At 42.7% G+C, this 18,435-nt stretch overlaps 1 protein-coding gene across 1 annotated transcript in view; it reads right to left on the bottom strand.

Annotated features, from left to right (window-relative positions):
- LOC115246528 (uncharacterized) overlaps positions 1-18,435 on the bottom strand; it is an 89,106-nt gene that overhangs the window by 23,747 nt on the left and 46,924 nt on the right. The window contains 20 exon segments of the mRNA XM_029844166.1: positions 267-441; positions 516-817; positions 901-1,186; positions 1,357-1,573; positions 1,739-2,387; positions 4,124-4,298; positions 4,373-4,674; positions 4,758-5,043; positions 5,214-5,430; positions 5,596-6,244; positions 8,013-8,187; positions 8,262-8,563; positions 8,647-8,932; positions 9,103-9,319; positions 9,485-10,133; positions 11,726-11,900; positions 11,975-12,276; positions 12,360-12,645; positions 12,816-13,032; positions 13,198-13,846. Of these exon segments, the coding sequence (XP_029700026.1) occupies positions 267-441; positions 516-817; positions 901-1,186; positions 1,357-1,573; positions 1,739-2,387; positions 4,124-4,298; positions 4,373-4,674; positions 4,758-5,043; positions 5,214-5,430; positions 5,596-6,244; positions 8,013-8,187; positions 8,262-8,563; positions 8,647-8,932; positions 9,103-9,319; positions 9,485-10,133; positions 11,726-11,900; positions 11,975-12,276; positions 12,360-12,645; positions 12,816-13,032; positions 13,198-13,846 (6,516 nt within the window).

Genomic DNA, 18,435 nt, shown 5'->3' with positions numbered 1-18,435 from the left:
GTTAACCAGGGTTAGGGTTAACCAGGGTTAGTGTTATCAGCGTGACCGGGGTGTAATGTCTTTAAGTGAGGGTTAGGGTTAACCAGGGTTAGGGTTAACCAGGGTTAGGGTTAGTGTTAACCAGGGTTAGGGTTATCAGCGTGCCTGGGGTGTAATGTCTTTAAGTGAGGGTTAGGGTTAACCAGGGTTAGGGTTAACCAGGATTAGGGTTAGTGTTAGGGTTAACCAGGGTTAGGGTTATCAGCGTGCCTGGGGTGTAATCTCACCTGCTGTGTCCACATTAATCTTGATTCTCTGGCTGTTGACCACTGGTAAGGTTGGGATGTCCTTGATGAGGTGGGGCAGGAGAACATCAGGATCAGGGAAGGCCTTGTACATTTCTGAGCCCATGAACAGAAGGAGGCGGTCTTTGGGACTCTTCACCGGGTTGCTTTCAGACACCTACAACCACAATGACTACAGTCACCGTTCTGAACGGCAGCCTGTCGTTGGGCTGCTTTAGCTCGGCGACCTACCTGCGGCACGCCTGCCTTCACAATGAGGTCATAGAGTGCGAGCAAAACCTGCATATAGGACGAGCAGCCATAAGCTCTCATTTGCAAGAAGTTGGCGCAGTGGCTGCTCAGCTTTTGAAAAGACTCTGTCTGGCTCTGGCTGAGTGCCTTTTCCTCCAAGACGTGACCAGCAAACTGGGATAACATGTGGCGGAAATGGTAGTTGTCCACAATGGCTTGGCTGGATTCAGGGACCTTGTAAATGCCCCCATCAATTGTATCGCCAAGAAGACTCAGGCCCATTTTGTTCAGGATCTTGTTTCCTGGAAAGACGTTTCCCCAAAAGAAGTTTGAGCCTATGGATTGTGGTGAATTTGATTCCCAAAATGAACTTGCATTGTCATACCTGGAAATTCTGTCATTACATTTCCTCCGCCGTATGACCAGTACCAGGCATGTCCACCAATCACTAGGCCTCCTCCCTCAGCAACAAAGTCTTGGATCTCCTTTGCATGAGCATCACTGTATGCCATTCCCATATAAACACTCAGGTCTTTTCGGAAGTCTGTGTACTCGCACGTAAACCCTGACTTGCTGAGAACCGGGACTGCGCGTTTTTCCACAACGCCTACGACTCCATTCCGGCCTTGATCCAGCCAGCGGATGGCGTTGCTCCAGAAGGTGGACAGGTTCTTTGATTAAAAGCAGGAAGGCAGCAGTTTGTAAATCACATTAATAGAATCACATCAAATATATAAAAGACTACTGATGTTTACGGTATTTCCCAATAAAATATGATTGTGTTGAAGTGAATATCTAGAACTTAATAATTATTTCATGTAATTTCGAATATTAACTGTACCTGATTGCTAAGACATCCTTCGTGAGAAATAACGAGGACTCTTCCCAGGCCATAGTAGGCTCCTGCCAGAAATGGCCGTCCGTCCTCGGTGGTTCCAATGGGAAAGGCCAGTGAGCCGTGAGGAAGAATCTCAGAAAATGTTGATGGTGAACCAACATCAAGCTCTTTAACCCCTTTGAGCAAGAAATTCAGGTCATCGTTGAAGTCCCTGGCCGGTCTGTACGAGATCAAATTCAACAGACGTTGAGAGCATATCCACCAGTTTAGATCAACAGAAATCTTAAAAAAGAATTGACACTGATAAAAGGAAAACTGCAGGCGATACTTTTCAGCAAAATGAGAGATTTTCTGATTAAAGGCTTCAGATGTGTGATACACTCACTTCAGAGACATCCAGGAGTATGGGACCTCTGGGGAGATGGACAGAGTTTCCATTTTTCTGAATTTCTCAGTAAAGTAGATCCCTGCTACTCCAGACACCTTGTTCCCATCAAAATTAAGCAACGGCTCCACCCCAGGGTTTTTAGAAGACCAATGCCAGGCCTGCCCCCCAATCAAGATTCCTCCTCCGGACTTCATGAATGTCACCAGGGATTTCTGATCTGCTGCTACGCTGTAGGCATCTGTCACATAAACACCAACCCCCAGATCACTCCTAAACCCCCCGACAACTTTCACAGTAAACTTGTATTGGCAGAGCTCGTCAGCAGCCGCTTTAATATTTTGGTGGACTGCAACAGACAGGTTGGCAGATCCATCTCCTCTAAGCCAATTCACCGCATTCTCTACCAGACTGGGAAATTCGGACAAGCAGGCCTCATGACCCAGGACCACTATCCTTCCAAGGCCATAGGTGGAGGCAGCCATTAGGACTTGGCCTTGGCTGTTGATTGCCAAAGGGAAGGCATCACCAACCAGAGCCAGCTCACTAGGAACATAGTAATCTTTGAAGTCCAGCTGAGTCAAGCCTTTGACCAAACGCTTGTAAGCCTCTTGGGTAGGTTTGGTGGACATGGTGAAAGTTGATAAATCTGAAAGGGGTAATTACAAAACATTAAATACACTCTAAAAATTGTGACCAATGATTACTTAAAAAAGTTATGGCAACAAAGTGACACATAATATAATTGAGTAGATTTTAATAACTGCAACTTTTAGTAAAAAGTATTGAGTAAATTATCTACATTTAAACTAAAACAAGTGCAGGTTAATGAATGCAATAGTTAAAATGTGTTGGATTTATTAATAGTAGCCAAAATGATGAGTTATATACCCAGGAAATATTAAGCAAACACAAATCACTTTCACAAGGAAAATTGATTTATGTTTACTAGTTATCTGAATAAAAGTAATTAAGATTTACTAAATATCTGGGGAAAGATGATTAACTGATTATTTAGCTGAAACTGATTTATATTCATCAGTTATCTCAGCAAAATTGAAAGAAAAGTATTAAATATCTGGACAGAAATAATTGAGATCCACACAATAAAATAAATTATATCTACTTATATTTCAGCCAATTGTTCCTAAACTCAACACATTCACACCGTTATTGTTATACATCTATAACTAAATAAATTGTTTAAATTCAACTTAGAGTTGCAATCACAGGACTTCAAATCCATTCAATAATACCGAATGTCACTTTGTTGCCATATTTTCTTTACGTATTATCCACTCAATATCGTGCAGTCTTGCTACTACAGAGTAACCCAGTTGGTTAGCAGATCACCAAGCAGAAAAGAACAGCAGGTAAACATTTATTTCAAAACTGTCTATAATCATTTTTTACATCTTCACTGCTTGCTAAAATTAAAGTCACATGAGCAATCACATTATTCATTTATTCATATAAATTCCTCAGGGAAAAACCTGGAACATTGGACAGTGTAATCACACTCATTTGTCTATGAAATTGTTATAAGTACACCTCTGCATAACATTGTATCCTTATTAATATTAAAGAAAACAAAAAAAGAAAGAAATATAGACCAAAGCGGGATGATTGTTGCCAATATTCGGCACGTTTTTGCCATAAAAACTCAAGCGGCTTATCAGCGTGACTGGGGTGTAATGTCTTTAAGTTAGGGTTAGGGTTAACCAGGGTTAGGGTTAACCAGGGTTAGTGTTATCAGCGTGACTGGGGTGTAATGTCTTTAAGTGAGGGTTAGGGTTAACCAGGGTTAGGGTTAACCAGGGTTAGGGTTAGTGTTAGGGTCAACCAGGGTTAGGGTTATCAGCGTGCCTGGGGTGTAATGTCTTTAAGTGAGGGTTAGGGTTAACCAGGTTTAGGGTTAACCAGGGTTAGGGTTATCAGCGTGCCTGGGGTGTAATGTCTTTAAGTGAGGGTTAGGGTTAACCAGGTTTAGGGTTAACCAGGGTTAGGGTTATCAGCGTGACTGGGGTGTAATGTCTTTAAGTTAGGGTTAACCAGGGTTAGGGTTAGTGTTAGGGTTAACCAGGGTTAGGGTTATCAGCGTGCCTGGGGTGTAATGTCTTTAAGTGAGGGTTAGGGTTAACCAGGGTTAGTGTTATCAGCGTGACCGGGGTGTAATGTCTTTAAGTGAGGGTTAGGGTTAACCAGGGTTAGGGTTAGCCAGGGTTAGGGTTAGTGTTAACCAGGGTTAGGGTTATCAGCGTGCCTGGGGTGTAATGTCTTTAAGTGAGGGTTAGGGTTAACCAGGGTTAGGGTTAACCAGGATTAGGGTTAGTGTTAGGGTTAACCAGGGTTAGGGTTATCAGCGTGCCTGGGGTGTAATCTCACCTGCTGTGTCCACATTAATCTTGATTCTCTGGCTGTTGACCACTGGTAAGGTTGGGATGTCCTTGATGAGGTGGGGCAGGAGAACATCAGGATCAGGGAAGGCCTTGTACATTTCTGAGCCCATGAACAGAAGGAGGCGGTCTTTGGGACTCTTCACCGGGTTGCTTTCAGACACCTACAACCACAATGACTACAGTCACCGTTCTGAACGGCAGCCTGTCGTTGGGCTGCTTTAGCTCGGCGACCTACCTGCGGCACGCCTGCCTTCACAATGAGGTCATAGAGTGCGAGCAAAACCTGCATATAGGACGAGCAGCCATAAGCTCTCATTTGCAAGAAGTTGGCGCAGTGGCTGCTCAGCTTTTGAAAAGACTCTGTCTGGCTCTGGCTGAGTGCCTTTTCCTCCAAGACGTGACCAGCAAACTGGGATAACATGTGGCGGAAATGGTAGTTGTCCACAATGGCTTGGCTGGATTCAGGGACCTTGTAAATGCCCCCATCAATTGTATCGCCAAGAAGACTCAGGCCCATTTTGTTCAGGATCTTGTTTCCTGGAAAGACGTTTCCCCAAAAGAAGTTTGAGCCTATGGATTGTGGTGAATTTGATTCCCAAAATGAACTTGCATTGTCATACCTGGAAATTCTGTCATTACATTTCCTCCGCCGTATGACCAGTACCAGGCATGTCCACCAATCACTAGGCCTCCTCCCTCAGCAACAAAGTCTTGGATCTCCTTTGCATGAGCATCACTGTATGCCATTCCCATATAAACACTCAGGTCTTTTCGGAAGTCTGTGTACTCGCACGTAAACCCTGACTTGCTGAGAACCGGGACTGCGCGTTTTTCCACAACGCCTACGACTCCATTCCGGCCTTGATCCAGCCAGCGGATGGCGTTGCTCCAGAAGGTGGACAGGTTCTTTGATTAAAAGCAGGAAGGCAGCAGTTTGTAAATCACATTAATAGAATCACATCAAATATATAAAAGACTACTGATGTTTACGGTATTTCCCAATAAAATATGATTGTGTTGAAGTGAATATCTAGAACTTAATAATTATTTCATGTAATTTCGAATATTAACTGTACCTGATTGCTAAGACATCCTTCGTGAGAAATAACGAGGACTCTTCCCAGGCCATAGTAGGCTCCTGCCAGAAATGGCCGTCCGTCCTCGGTGGTTCCAATGGGAAAGGCCAGTGAGCCGTGAGGAAGAATCTCAGAAAATGTTGATGGTGAACCAACATCAAGCTCTTTAACCCCTTTGAGCAAGAAATTCAGGTCATCGTTGAAGTCCCTGGCCGGTCTGTACGAGATCAAATTCAACAGACGTTGAGAGCATATCCACCAGTTTAGATCAACAGAAATCTTAAAAAAGAATTGACACTGATAAAAGGAAAACTGCAGGCGATACTTTTCAGCAAAATGAGAGATTTTCTGATTAAAGGCTTCAGATGTGTGATACACTCACTTCAGAGACATCCAGGAGTATGGGACCTCTGGGGAGATGGACAGAGTTTCCATTTTTCTGAATTTCTCAGTAAAGTAGATCCCTGCTACTCCAGACACCTTGTTCCCATCAAAATTAAGCAACGGCTCCACCCCAGGGTTTTTAGAAGACCAATGCCAGGCCTGCCCCCCAATCAAGATTCCTCCTCCGGACTTCATGAATGTCACCAGGGATTTCTGATCTGCTGCTACGCTGTAGGCATCTGTCACATAAACACCAACCCCCAGATCACTCCTAAACCCCCCGACAACTTTCACAGTAAACTTGTATTGGCAGAGCTCGTCAGCAGCCGCTTTAATATTTTGGTGGACTGCAACAGACAGGTTGGCAGATCCATCTCCTCTAAGCCAATTCACCGCATTCTCTACCAGACTGGGAAATTCGGACAAGCAGGCCTCATGACCCAGGACCACTATCCTTCCAAGGCCATAGGTGGAGGCAGCCATTAGGACTTGGCCTTGGCTGTTGATTGCCAAAGGGAAGGCATCACCAACCAGAGCCAGCTCACTAGGAACATAGTAATCTTTGAAGTCCAGCTGAGTCAAGCCTTTGACCAAACGCTTGTAAGCCTCTTGGGTAGGTTTGGTGGACATGGTGAAAGTTGATAAATCTGAAAGGGGTAATTACAAAACATTAAATACACTCTAAAAATTGTGACCAATGATTACTTAAAAAAGTTATGGCAACAAAGTGACACATAATATAATTGAGTAGATTTTAATAACTGCAACTTTTAGTAAAAAGTATTGAGTAAATTATCTACATTTAAACTAAAACAAGTGCAGGTTAATGAATGCAATAGTTAAAATGTGTTGGATTTATTAATAGTAGCCAAAATGATGAGTTATATACCCAGGAAATATTAAGCAAACACAAATCACTTTCACAAGGAAAATTGATTTATGTTTACTAGTTATCTGAATAAAAGTAATTAAGATTTACTAAATATCTGGGGAAAGATGATTAACTGATTATTTAGCTGAAACTGATTTATATTCATCAGTTATCTCAGCAAAATTGAAAGAAAAGTATTAAATATCTGGACAGAAATAATTGAGATCCACACAATAAAATAAATTATATCTACTTATATTTCAGCCAATTGTTCCTAAACTCAACACATTCACACCGTTATCGTTATACATCTATAACTAAATAAATTGTTTAAATTCAACTTAGAGTTGCAATCACAGGACTTCAAATCCATTCAATAATACCGAATGTCACTTTGTTGCCATATTTTCTTTACGTATTATCCACTCAATATCGTGCAGTCTTGCTACTACAGAGTAACCCAGTTGGTTAGCAGATCACCAAGCAGAAAAGAACAGCAGGTAAACATTTATTTCAAAACTGTCTATAATCATTTTTTACATCTTCACTGCTTGCTAAAATTAAAGTCACATGAGCAATCACATTATTCATTTATTCATATAAATTCCTCAGGGAAAAACCTGGAACATTGGACAGTGTAATCACACTCATTTGTCTATGAAATTGTTATAAGTACACCTCTGCATAACATTGTATCCTTATTAGTATTAAAGAAAACAAAAAAAGAAAGAAATATAGACCAAAGCGGGATGATTGTTGCCAATATTCGGCACGTTTTTGCCATAAAAACTCAAGCGGCTTATCAGCGTGACTGGGGTGTAATGTCTTTAAGTTAGGGTTAGGGTTAACCAGGGTTAGGGTTAACCAGGGTTAGTGTTATCAGCGTGACTGGGGTGTAATGTCTTTAAGTGAGGGTTAGGGTTAACCAGGGTTAGGGTTAACCAGGGTTAGGGTTAGTGTTAGGGTCAACCAGGGTTAGGGTTATCAGCGTGCCTGGGGTGTAATGTCTTTAAGTGAGGGTTAGGGTTAACAAGGTTTAGGGTTAACCAGGGTTAGGGTTATCAGCGTGCCTGGGGTGTAATGTCTTTAAGTGAGGGTTAGGGTTAACCAGGTTTAGGGTTAACCAGGGTTAGGGTTATCAGCGTGACTGGGGTGTAATGTCTTTAAGTTAGGGTTAACCAGGGTTAGGGTTAACCAGGGTTAGGGTTAGTGTTAGGGTTAACCAGGGTTAGGGTTATCAGCGTGCCTGGGGTGTAATGTCTTTAAGTGAGGGTTAGGGTTAACCAGGGTTAGGGTTAACCAGGGTTAGTGTTATCAGCGTGACCGGGGTGTAATGTCTTTAAGTGAGGGTTAGGGTTAACCAGGGTTAGGGTTAACCAGGGTTAGGGTTAGTGTTAACCAGGGTTAGGGTTATCAGCGTGCCTGGGGTGTAATGTCTTTAAGTGAGGGTTAGGGTTAACCAGGGTTAGGGTTAACCAGGATTAGGGTTAGTGTTAGGGTTAACCAGGGTTAGGGTTATCAGCGTGCCTGGGGTGTAATCTCACCTGCTGTGTCCACATTAATCTTGATTCTCTGGCTGTTGACCACTGGTAAGGTTGGGATGTCCTTGATGAGGTGGGGCAGGAGAACATCAGGATCAGGGAAGGCCTTGTACATTTCTGAGCCCATGAACAGAAGGAGGCGGTCTTTGGGACTCTTCACCGGGTTGCTTTCAGACACCTACAACCACAATGACTACAGTCACCGTTCTGAACGGCAGCCTGTCGTTGGGCTGCTTTAGCTCGGCGACCTACCTGCGGCACGCCTGCCTTCACAATGAGGTCATAGAGTGCGAGCAAAACCTGCATATAGGACGAGCAGCCATAAGCTCTCATTTGCAAGAAGTTGGCGCAGTGGCTGCTCAGCTTTTGAAAAGACTCTGTCTGGCTCTGGCTGAGTGCCTTTTCCTCCAAGACGTGACCAGCAAACTGGGATAACATGTGGCAGAAATGGTAGTTGTCCACAATGGCTTGGCTGGATTCAGGGACCTTGTAAATGCCCCCATCAATTGTATCGCCAAGAAGACTCAGGCCCATTTTGTTCAGGATCTTGTTTCCTGGAAAGACGTTTCCCCAAAAGAAGTTTGAGCCTATGGATTGTGGTGAATTTGATTCCCAAAATGAACTTGCATTGTCATACCTGGAAATTCTGTCATTACATTTCCTCCGCCGTATGACCAGTACCAGGCATGTCCACCAATCACTAGGCCTCCTCCCTCAGCAACAAAGTCTTGGATCTCCTTTGCACGAGCATCACTGTATGCCATTCCCATATAAACACTCAGGTCTTTTCGGAAGTCTGTGTACTCGCACGTAAACCCTGACTTGCTGAGAACCGGGACTGCGCGTTTTTCCACAACGCCTACGACTCCATTCCGGCCTTGATCCAGCCAGCGGATGGCGTTGCTCCAGAAGGTGGACAGGTTCTTTGATTAAAAGCAGGAAGGCAGCAGTTTGTAAATCACATTAATAGAATCACATCAAATATATAAAAGACTACTGATGTTTACGGTATTTCCCAATAAAATATGATTGTGTTGAAGTGAATATCTAGAACTTAATAATTATTTCATGTAATTTCGAATATTAACTGTACCTGATTGCTAAGACATCCTTCGTGAGAAATAACGAGGACTCTTCCCAGGCCATAGTAGGCTCCTGCCAGAAATGGCCGTCCGTCCTCAGTGGTTCCAATGGGAAAGGCCAGTGAGCCGTGAGGAAGAATCTCAGAAAATGTTGATGGTGAACCAACATCAAGCTCTTTAACCCCTTTGAGCAAGAAATTCAGGTCATCGTTGAAGTCCCTGGCCGGTCTGTACGAGATCAAATTCAACAGACGTTGAGAGCATATCCACCAGTTTAGATCAACAGAAATCTTAAAAAAGAATTGACACTGATAAAAGGAAAACTGCAGGCGATACTTTTCAGCAAAATGAGAGATTTTCTGATTAAAGGCTTCAGATGTGTGATACACTCACTTCAGAGACATCCAGGAGTATGGGACCTCTGGGGAGATGGACAGAGTTTCCATTTTTCTGAATTTCTCAGTAAAGTAGATCCCTGCTACTCCAGACACCTTGTTCCCATCAAAATTAAGCAACGGCTCCACCCCAGGGTTTTTAGAAGACCAATGCCAGGCCTGCCCCCCAATCAAGATTCCTCCTCCGGACTTCATGAATGTCACCAGGGATTTCTGATCTGCTGCTACGCTGTAGGCATCTGTCACATAAACACCAACCCCCAGATCACTCCTAAACCCCCCGACAACTTTCACAGTAAACTTGTATTGGCAGAGCTCGTCAGCAGCCGCTTTAATATTTTGGTGGACTGCAACAGACAGGTTGGCAGATCCATCTCCTCTAAGCCAATTCACCGCATTCTCTACCAGACTGGGAAATTCGGACAAGCAGGCCTCATGACCCAGGACCACTATCCTTCCAAGGCCATAGGTGGAGGCAGCCATTAGGACTTGGCCTTGGCTGTTGATTGCCAAAGGGAAGGCATCACCAACCAGAGCCAGCTCACTAGGAACATAGTAATCTTTGAAGTCCAGCTGAGTCAAGCCTTTGACCAAACGCTTGTAAGCCTCTTGGGTAGGTTTGGTGGACATGGTGAAAGTTGATAAATCTGAAAGGGGTAATTACAAAACATTAAATACACTCTAAAAATTGTGACCAATGATTACTTAAAAAAGTTATGGCAACAAAGTGACACATAATATAATTGAGTAGATTTTAATAACTGCAACTTTTAGTAAAAAGTATTGAGTAAATTATCTACATTTAAACTAAAACAAGTGCAGGTTAATGAATGCAATAGTTAAAATGTGTTGGATTTATTAATAGTAGCCAAAATGATGAGTTATATACCCAGGAAATATTAAGCAAACACAAATCACTTTCACAAGGAAAATTGATTTATGTTTACTAGTTATCTGAATAAAAGTAATTAAGATTTACTAAATATCTGGGGAAAGATGATTAACTGATTATTTAGCTGAAACTGATTTATATTCATCAGTTATCTCAGCAAAATTGAAAGAAAAGTATTAAATATCTGGACAGAAATAATTGAGATCCACACAATAAAATAAATTATATCTACTTATATTTCAGCCAATTGTTCCTAAACTCAACACATTCACACCGTTATTGTTATACATCTATAACTAAATAAATTGTTTAAATTCAACTTAGAGTTGCAATCACAGGACTTCAAATCCATTCAATAATACCGAATGTCACTTTGTTGCCATATTTTCTTTACGTATTATCCACTCAATATCGTGCAGTCTTGCTACTACAGAGTAACCCAGTTGGTTAGCAGATCACCAAGCAGAAAAGAACAGCAGGTAAACATTTATTTCAAAACTGTCTATAATCATTTTTTACATCTTCACTGCTTGCTAAAATTAAAGTCACATGAGCAATCACATTATTCATTTATTCATATAAATTCCTCAGGGAAAAACCTGGAACATTGGACAGTGTAATCACACTCATTTGTCTATGAAATTGTTATAAGTACACCTCTGCATAACATTGTATCCTTATTAATATTAAAGAAAACAAAAAAAGAAAGAAATATAGACCAAAGCGGGATGATTGTTGCCAATATTCGGCACGTTTTTGCCATAAAAACTCAAGCGGCTTATCAGCGTGACTGGGGTGTAATGTCTTTAAGTTAGGGTTAGGGTTAACCAGGGTTAGGGTTAACCAGGGTTAGGGTTAACCAGGGTTAGTGTTATCAGCGTGACCGGGGTGTAATGTCTTTAAGTGAGGGTTAGGGTTAACCAGGGTTAGGGTTAGTGTTAGGGTCAACCAGGGTTAGGGTTATCAGCGTGCCTGGGGTGTAATGTCTTTAAGTGAGGGTTAGGGTTAACCAGGTTTAGGGTTAACCAGGGTTAGGGTTATCAGCGTGCCTGGGGTGTAATGTCTTTAAGTGAGGGTTAGGGTTAACCAGGTTTAGGGTTAACCAGGGTTAGGGTTATCAGCGTGACTGGGGTGTAATGTCTTTAAGTTAGGGTTAACCAGGGTTAGGGTTAACCAGGGTTAGGGTTAGTGTTAGGGTTAACCAGGGTTAGGGTTATCAGCGTGCCTGGGGTGTAATGTCTTTAAGTGAGGGTTAGGGTTAACCAGGGTTAGGGTTAACCAGGATTAGGGTTAGTGTTAGGGTTAACCAGGGTTAGGGTTATCAGCGTGCCTGGGGTGTAATCTCACCTGCTGTGTCCACATTAATCTTGATTCTCTGGCTGTTGACCACTGGTAAGGTTGGGATGTCCTTGATGAGGTGGGGCAGGAGAACATCAGGATCAGGGAAGGCCTTGTACATTTCTGAGCCCATGAACAGAAGGAGGCGGTCTTTGGGACTCTTCACCGGGTTGCTTTCAGACACCTACAACCACAATGACTACAGTCACCGTTCTGAACGGCAGCCTGTCGTTGGGCTGCTTTAGCTCGGCGACCTACCTGCGGCACGCCTGCCTTCACAATGAGGTCATAGAGTGCGAGCAAAACCTGCATATAGGACGAGCAGCCATAAGCTCTCATTTGCAAGAAGTTGGCGCAGTGGCTGCTCAGCTTTTGAAAAGACTCTGTCTGGCTCTGGCTGAGTGCCTTTTCCTCCAAGACGTGACCAGCAAACTGGGATAACATGTGGCGGAAATGGTAGTTGTCCACAATGGCTTGGCTGGATTCAGGGACCTTGTAAATGCCCCCATCAATTGTATCGCCAAGAAGACTCAGGCCCATTTTGTTCAGGATCTTGTTTCCTGGAAAGACGTTTCCCCAAAAGAAGTTTGAGCCTATGGATTGTGGTGAATTTGATTCCCAAAATGAACTTGCATTGTCATACCTGGAAATTCTGTCATTACATTTCCTCCGCCGTATGACCAGTACCAGGCATGTCCACCAATCACTAGGCCTCCTCCCTCAGCAACAAAGTCTTGGATCTCCTTTGCATGAGCATCACTGTATGCCATTCCCATATAAACACTCAGGTCTTTTCGGAAGTCTGTGTACTCGCACGTAAACCCTGACTTGCTGAGAACCGGGACTGCGCGTTTTTCCACAACGCCTACGACTCCATTCCGGCCTTGATCCAGCCAGCGGATGGCGTTGCTCCAGAAGGTGGACAGGTTCTTTGATTAAAAGCAGGAAGGCAGCAGTTTGTAAATCACATTAATAGAATCACATCAAATATATAAAAGACTACTGATGTTTACGGTATTTCCCAATAAAATATGATTGTGTTGAAGTGAATATCTAGAACTTAATAATTATTTCATGTAATTTCGAATATTAACTGTACCTGATTGCTAAGACATCCTTCGTGAGAAATAACGAGGACTCTTCCCAGGCCATAGTAGGCTCCTGCCAGAAATGGCCGTCCGTCCTCGGTGGTTCCAATGGGAAAGGCCAGTGAGCTGTGAGGAAGAATCTCAGAAAATGTTGATGGTGAACCAACATCAAGCTCTTTAACCCCTTTGAGCAAGAAATTCAGGTCATCGTTGAAGTCCCTGGCCGGTCTGTACGAGATCAAATTCAACAGACGTTGAGAGCATATCCACCAGTTTAGATCAACAGAAATCTTAAAAAAGAATTGACACTGATAAAAGGAAAACTGCAGGCGATACTTTTCAGCAAAATGAGAGATTTTCTGATTAAAGGCTTCAGATGTGTGATACACTCACTTCAGAGACATCCAGGAGTATGGGACCTCTGGGGAGATGGACAGAGTTTCCATTTTTCTGAATTTCTCAGTAAAGTAGATCCCTGCTACTCCAGACACCTTGTTCCCATCAAAATTAAGCAACGGCTCCACCCCAGGGTTTTTAGAAGACCAATGCCAGGCCTGCCCCCCAATCAAGATTCCTCCTCCGGACTTCATGAATGTCACCAGGGATTTCTGATCTGCTGCTACGCTGTAGGCATCTGTCACATAAACACCAACCCCCAGATCACTCCTAAACCCCCCGACAACTTTCACAGTAAACTTGTATTGGCAGAGCTCGTCAGCAGCCGCTTTAATATTTTGGTGGACTGCAACAGACAGGTTGGCAGATCCATCTCCTCTAAGCCAATTCACCGCATTCTCTACCAGACTGGGAAATTCGGACAAGCAGGCCTCATGACCCAGGACCACTATCCTTCCAAGGCCATAGGTGGAGGCAGCCATTAGGACTTGGCCTTGGCTGTTGATTGCCAAAGGGAAGGCATCACCAACCAGAGCCAGCTCACTAGGAACATAGTAATCTTTGAAGTCCAGCTGAGTCAAGCCTTTGACCAAACGCTTGTAAGCCTCTTGGGTAGGTTTGGTGGACATGGTGAAAGTTGATAAATCTGAAAGGGGTAATTACAAAACATTAAATACACTCTAAAAATTGTGACCAATGATTACTTAAAAAAGTTATGGCAACAAAGTGACACATAATATAATTGAGTAGATTTTAATAACTGCAACTTTTAGTAAAAAGTATTGAGTAAATTATCTACATTTAAACTAAAACAAGTGCAGGTTAATGAATGCAATAGTTAAAATGTGTTGGATTTATTAATAGTAGCCAAAATGATGAGTTATATACCCAGGAAATATTAAGCAAACACAAATCACTTTCACAAGGAAAATTGATTTATGTTTACTAGTTATCTGAATAAAAGTAATTAAGATTTACTAAATATCTGGGGAAAGATGATTAACTGATTATTTAGCTGAAACTGATTTATATTCATCAGTTATCTCAGCAAAATTGAAAGAAAAGTATTAAATATCTGGACAGAAATAATTGAGATCCACACAATAAAATAAATTATATCTACTTATATTTCAGCCAATTGTTCCTAAACTCAACACATTCACACCGTTATTGTTATACATCTATAACTAAATAAATTGTTTAAATTCAACTTAGAGTTGCAATCACAGGACTTCAAATCCATTCAATAATACTGAATGTCACTTTGTTGCCATATTTTCTTTACGTATTATCCACTCAATATCGTGCAGTCTTGCTACTACAGAGTAACCCAGTTGGTTAACAGATCACCAAGCAGAAAAGAACAGCAGGTAAACATTTATTTCAAAACTGTCTATAATCATTTTTTACATCTTCACTGCTTGCTAAAATTAAAGTCACATGAGCAATCACATTATTCATTTATTCATATAAATTCCTCAGGGAAAAACCTGGAACATTGGACAGTGTAATCACATGGTACAAGAACAGCTGCCTGTAACAATATAAAGTCCTTCTATATAAAGTATATAAGCTCCACCTGCAGCACTGAAACTTACGTATTTAACAATGCCTATAAAGCAACCATGTGACTGTTCTGACAGTGACTTAACAAGTCTCATTCATTCTGCAAAGGTGCATTTCCTTGAGCTAGTAGCTTGTTCTTGAGGCTGTTCACTTTTGGGGACAACTTTGAACAATCCAGCTCGAGAAGGACTTTCTGGAAGACTTCAGACGTATACCTAAGCTCCTTGGGCTAGGCAAGGGTCCCTGCATAAATCAGTCCAACAAGCATGGAGCCAGCTCTTGGGAAGGTACCCAGAGCAGTCAGAACTTTCATGCCCTCTATCACAATACCGACGTCATCTGGATCCTCTGATGTACCGGTCCTGATGCTGTAGATCAGGCCTGGCCAACCCGCGGCTCCCGAGCCGCGTGCGGCATTCTGCGCATTCTGGCATTCCTTGCTCCCGCGTGAGCAAGGAATGCCAGAAGTCCCACTAAGCAACATGCATAGTAAGAGAAAAAAAGATATTTTAATTATTATATTTTTGTTTGTGGACTTTGTTGAATTGAGAGTTTGTGTGTGTGAGACAGTGCACACAATGTTCATTGTTGAAAATGACTCTTAACCGTGGTCTGTGGAGGTCAAATTCTGTCATTATCATGTTGGTGTGTGACATTTACAATAAATCTGGCTAAGCAGAGGTCTGTGTGTGTGTGTGTGTGTGTGTGTGAGGAAGGGATGAGGTGATGAGGTGATGTTCATGTGTGCCCATGTGTATGATGTGGCTCTTTGCTGTAACACAGTAAAAAATGTGGCTCTTAGGCTCTGACTGGTTGGCCAGGCCTGGATTAGAAGAAACAAACAGTTAGGAGATAAAAAATATAATAATTAAAATATCTTTTTTTCTCTTACTGTGCATGTTGCTTAGTGGGACTTCTGGCATTCCTTGCTTTGAACAATCCTCTTCAAATCTGGCTTGTATTCAGTTCTTTCACACGGGTGTCGGTCAGAACAGATCGATGCTTTGGTTTCACGTGTTTCAGGGTAGAAAACACAGACTCGCAGACGTGTGTTGACCCAAATATTGACAGGATCTTAAGCGCAGCCCGTTTGACATTGGGCTATTTTTCCATTGGCACACTTTTCCAGAACTCAATGGCCCCTTCCCTTAAAGCAGTGCTTCTCAATTATTTTCTGTTACGCCCCCCCCAGGAAGAATAAAACATTTTGCGCCCCCTGCCGTGACTATAATTACTATCATTTGTCTATGAAATTGTTATAAGTACACCTCTGCATAACATTGTATCCTTATTAATATTAAAGAAAACAAAAAAAGAAAGAAATATAGACCAAAGCGGGATGATTGTTGCCAATATTCGGCACGTTTTTGCCATAAAAACTCAAGCGGCTTATCAGCGTGACTGGGGTGTAATGTCTTTAAGTTAGGGTTAGGGTTAACCAGGGTTAGGGTTAACCAGGGTTAGGGTTAACCAGGGTTAGTGTTATCAGCGTGACCGGGGTGTAATGTCTTTAAGTGAGGGTTAGGGTTAACCAGGGTTAGGGTTAGTGTTAGGGTCAACCAGGGTTAGGGTTATCAGCGTGCCTGGGGTGTAATGTCTTTAAGTGAGGGTTAGGGTTAACCAGGTTTAGGGTTAACCAGGGTTAGGGTTATCAGCGTGACTGGGGTGTAATGTCTTTAAGTTAGGGTTAGGGTTAACCAGGGTTAGGGTTAACCAGGGTTAGGGTTCGTGTTAGGGTTAACCAGGGTTAGGGTTATCAGCGTGCCTGGGGTGTAATGTCTTTAAGTGAGGGTTAGGGTTAACCAGGGTTAGGGTTAACCAGGGTTAGTGTTATCAGCGTGACCGGGGTGTAATGTCTTTAAGTGAGGGTTAGGGTTAACCAGGGTTAGGGTTAACCAGGGTTAGGGTTAGTGTTAACCAGGGTTAGGGTTATCAGCGTGCCTGGGGTGTAATGTCTTTAAGTGAGGGTTAGGGTTAACCAGGGTTAGGGTTAACCAGGGTTAGTGTTATCAGCGTGACCGGGGTGTAATGTCTTTAAGTGAGGGTTAGGGTTAACCAGGATTAGGGTTAGTGTTAGGGTTAACCAGGGTTATGGTTAACCAGGGTTAGGGTTAGTGTTAGGGTTAACCAGGTTTAGGGTTATCAGCGTGCCTGGGGTGTAATGTCTTTAAGTGAGGGTTAGGGTTAACCAGGTTTAGGGTTAACCAGGGTTAGGGTTATCAGCGTGCCTGGGGTGTAATGTCTTTAAGTGAGGGTTAGGGTTAACCAGGTTTAGGGTTAACCAGGTTTAGGGTTAACCAGGGTTAGGGTTAACTAGGGTTATCAGCGTGCCTGGGGTGTAATGTCTTTAAGTGAGGGTTAGGGTTAACCAGGGTTAGGGTTAGGGTTAACCAGGGTTAGGGTTAACCAGGGTTAGGGTTATCAGCGTGCCTGGGGTGTAATGTCTTTAAGTGAGGCCTTCATTTATTTGGTTTCATGCTGTCCTGCCAACATTTTTAGACACAGGAAACACACCGGTCTTTCCTCGTCTCCCACCGTAGTCGCAGTGAAGCCAAGCGCTATAAAGGCTTCGTCAGATTTCCTCGTCTTAGCTTTCGTTTGTCTCATTATCTCCGTCTCTCTCCGCCTTTCTTTTCATCACTGTTAAGTATTTTTTCATGCTGTCTCTTGAGGGTTTGTTCACTGCACTTCCTATTTCTTGCTCTGTGGTGTGTGCGCGCGGGATGTGCGATTACACTTTATTCTAGTAAAGTAAGCAAAAAAACCCAAAAAAAATCATGTTCTCACACGCGGGCGCGCCCCACTATTTGAGAAGCAATGCCTTAAAGCAGGTTTCAGTTGGTCCTCCTCATAAAGATCGATCATCTCCACCTCAGCTGCAGCCTCACCTGTGACTGGCGGGGCTTTAAAACAGTGCGGGGCTTTAAAACAGTGCGGGGCTTTAAAACAGTGCGGGGCATTTAAAAGGGGCAACGAGGAATGCGATCTGTGGCCTTTTCAGTTGTAGATCGCGGAAGCTTTCGTGCATTTTTTCCTGCCATTTTGAAGGCGAACTTGACACTAATTGTTTACTCAGAAGATCTCGTCCCTACTGAGAAACTTTGCGGTATTTTCATCTAACGCGCACGCGCTTTTGGAGAAAGACCGTATTGAACTCGTGCGAAGCGAACACGCACATTAAAAAAACACAAACCCAAACTTCGATATGAACGTTAGAGCCGCATGAAACCAGGCAAAGAGCCGCGGGTTGGCCAGGCCTGTCCTAGGCTGTTACACATAGTATAACATTATACTCTAGGAACTGACGTTAAAATAATTGCATTACTTTTATATTTTAATATCATTTTAATGCTAATATAATTTCAAATTGCAACACAGTGAAGTTAACTTGTTTGGAAACTTAACTAGAATCTATGTGGAAGTGACGCGAATTAATGTTCCGCTCCTACAGAAATTTGGTTATAAAATGTTTGTAAAATACCAGCAATTAAACTGTTCTTACCTTTGGGAAACAGCAATGCGTGGAATCTGTCGCAGATGGTGAAATAACGTCGATGTGGCGGGAAGTGACCCAAAATGCACTGGGCTTAAGTGTAAAAAAAAAGTGATTAAAACCAAAAACCTCACAGCTCGTAGAACTGATCAATTTTTTGCATATTTGGCCTTTCT

This window comes from Takifugu rubripes, chromosome 11 (assembly GCF_901000725.2).
Source record: "Takifugu rubripes chromosome 11, fTakRub1.2, whole genome shotgun sequence".
NCBI lineage: Eukaryota > Metazoa > Chordata > Actinopteri > Tetraodontiformes > Tetraodontidae > Takifugu > Takifugu rubripes.
The sequence above is the reverse complement of the archived record's forward strand: the minus strand, read 5'-3'. Positions and strand labels throughout refer to the sequence as shown.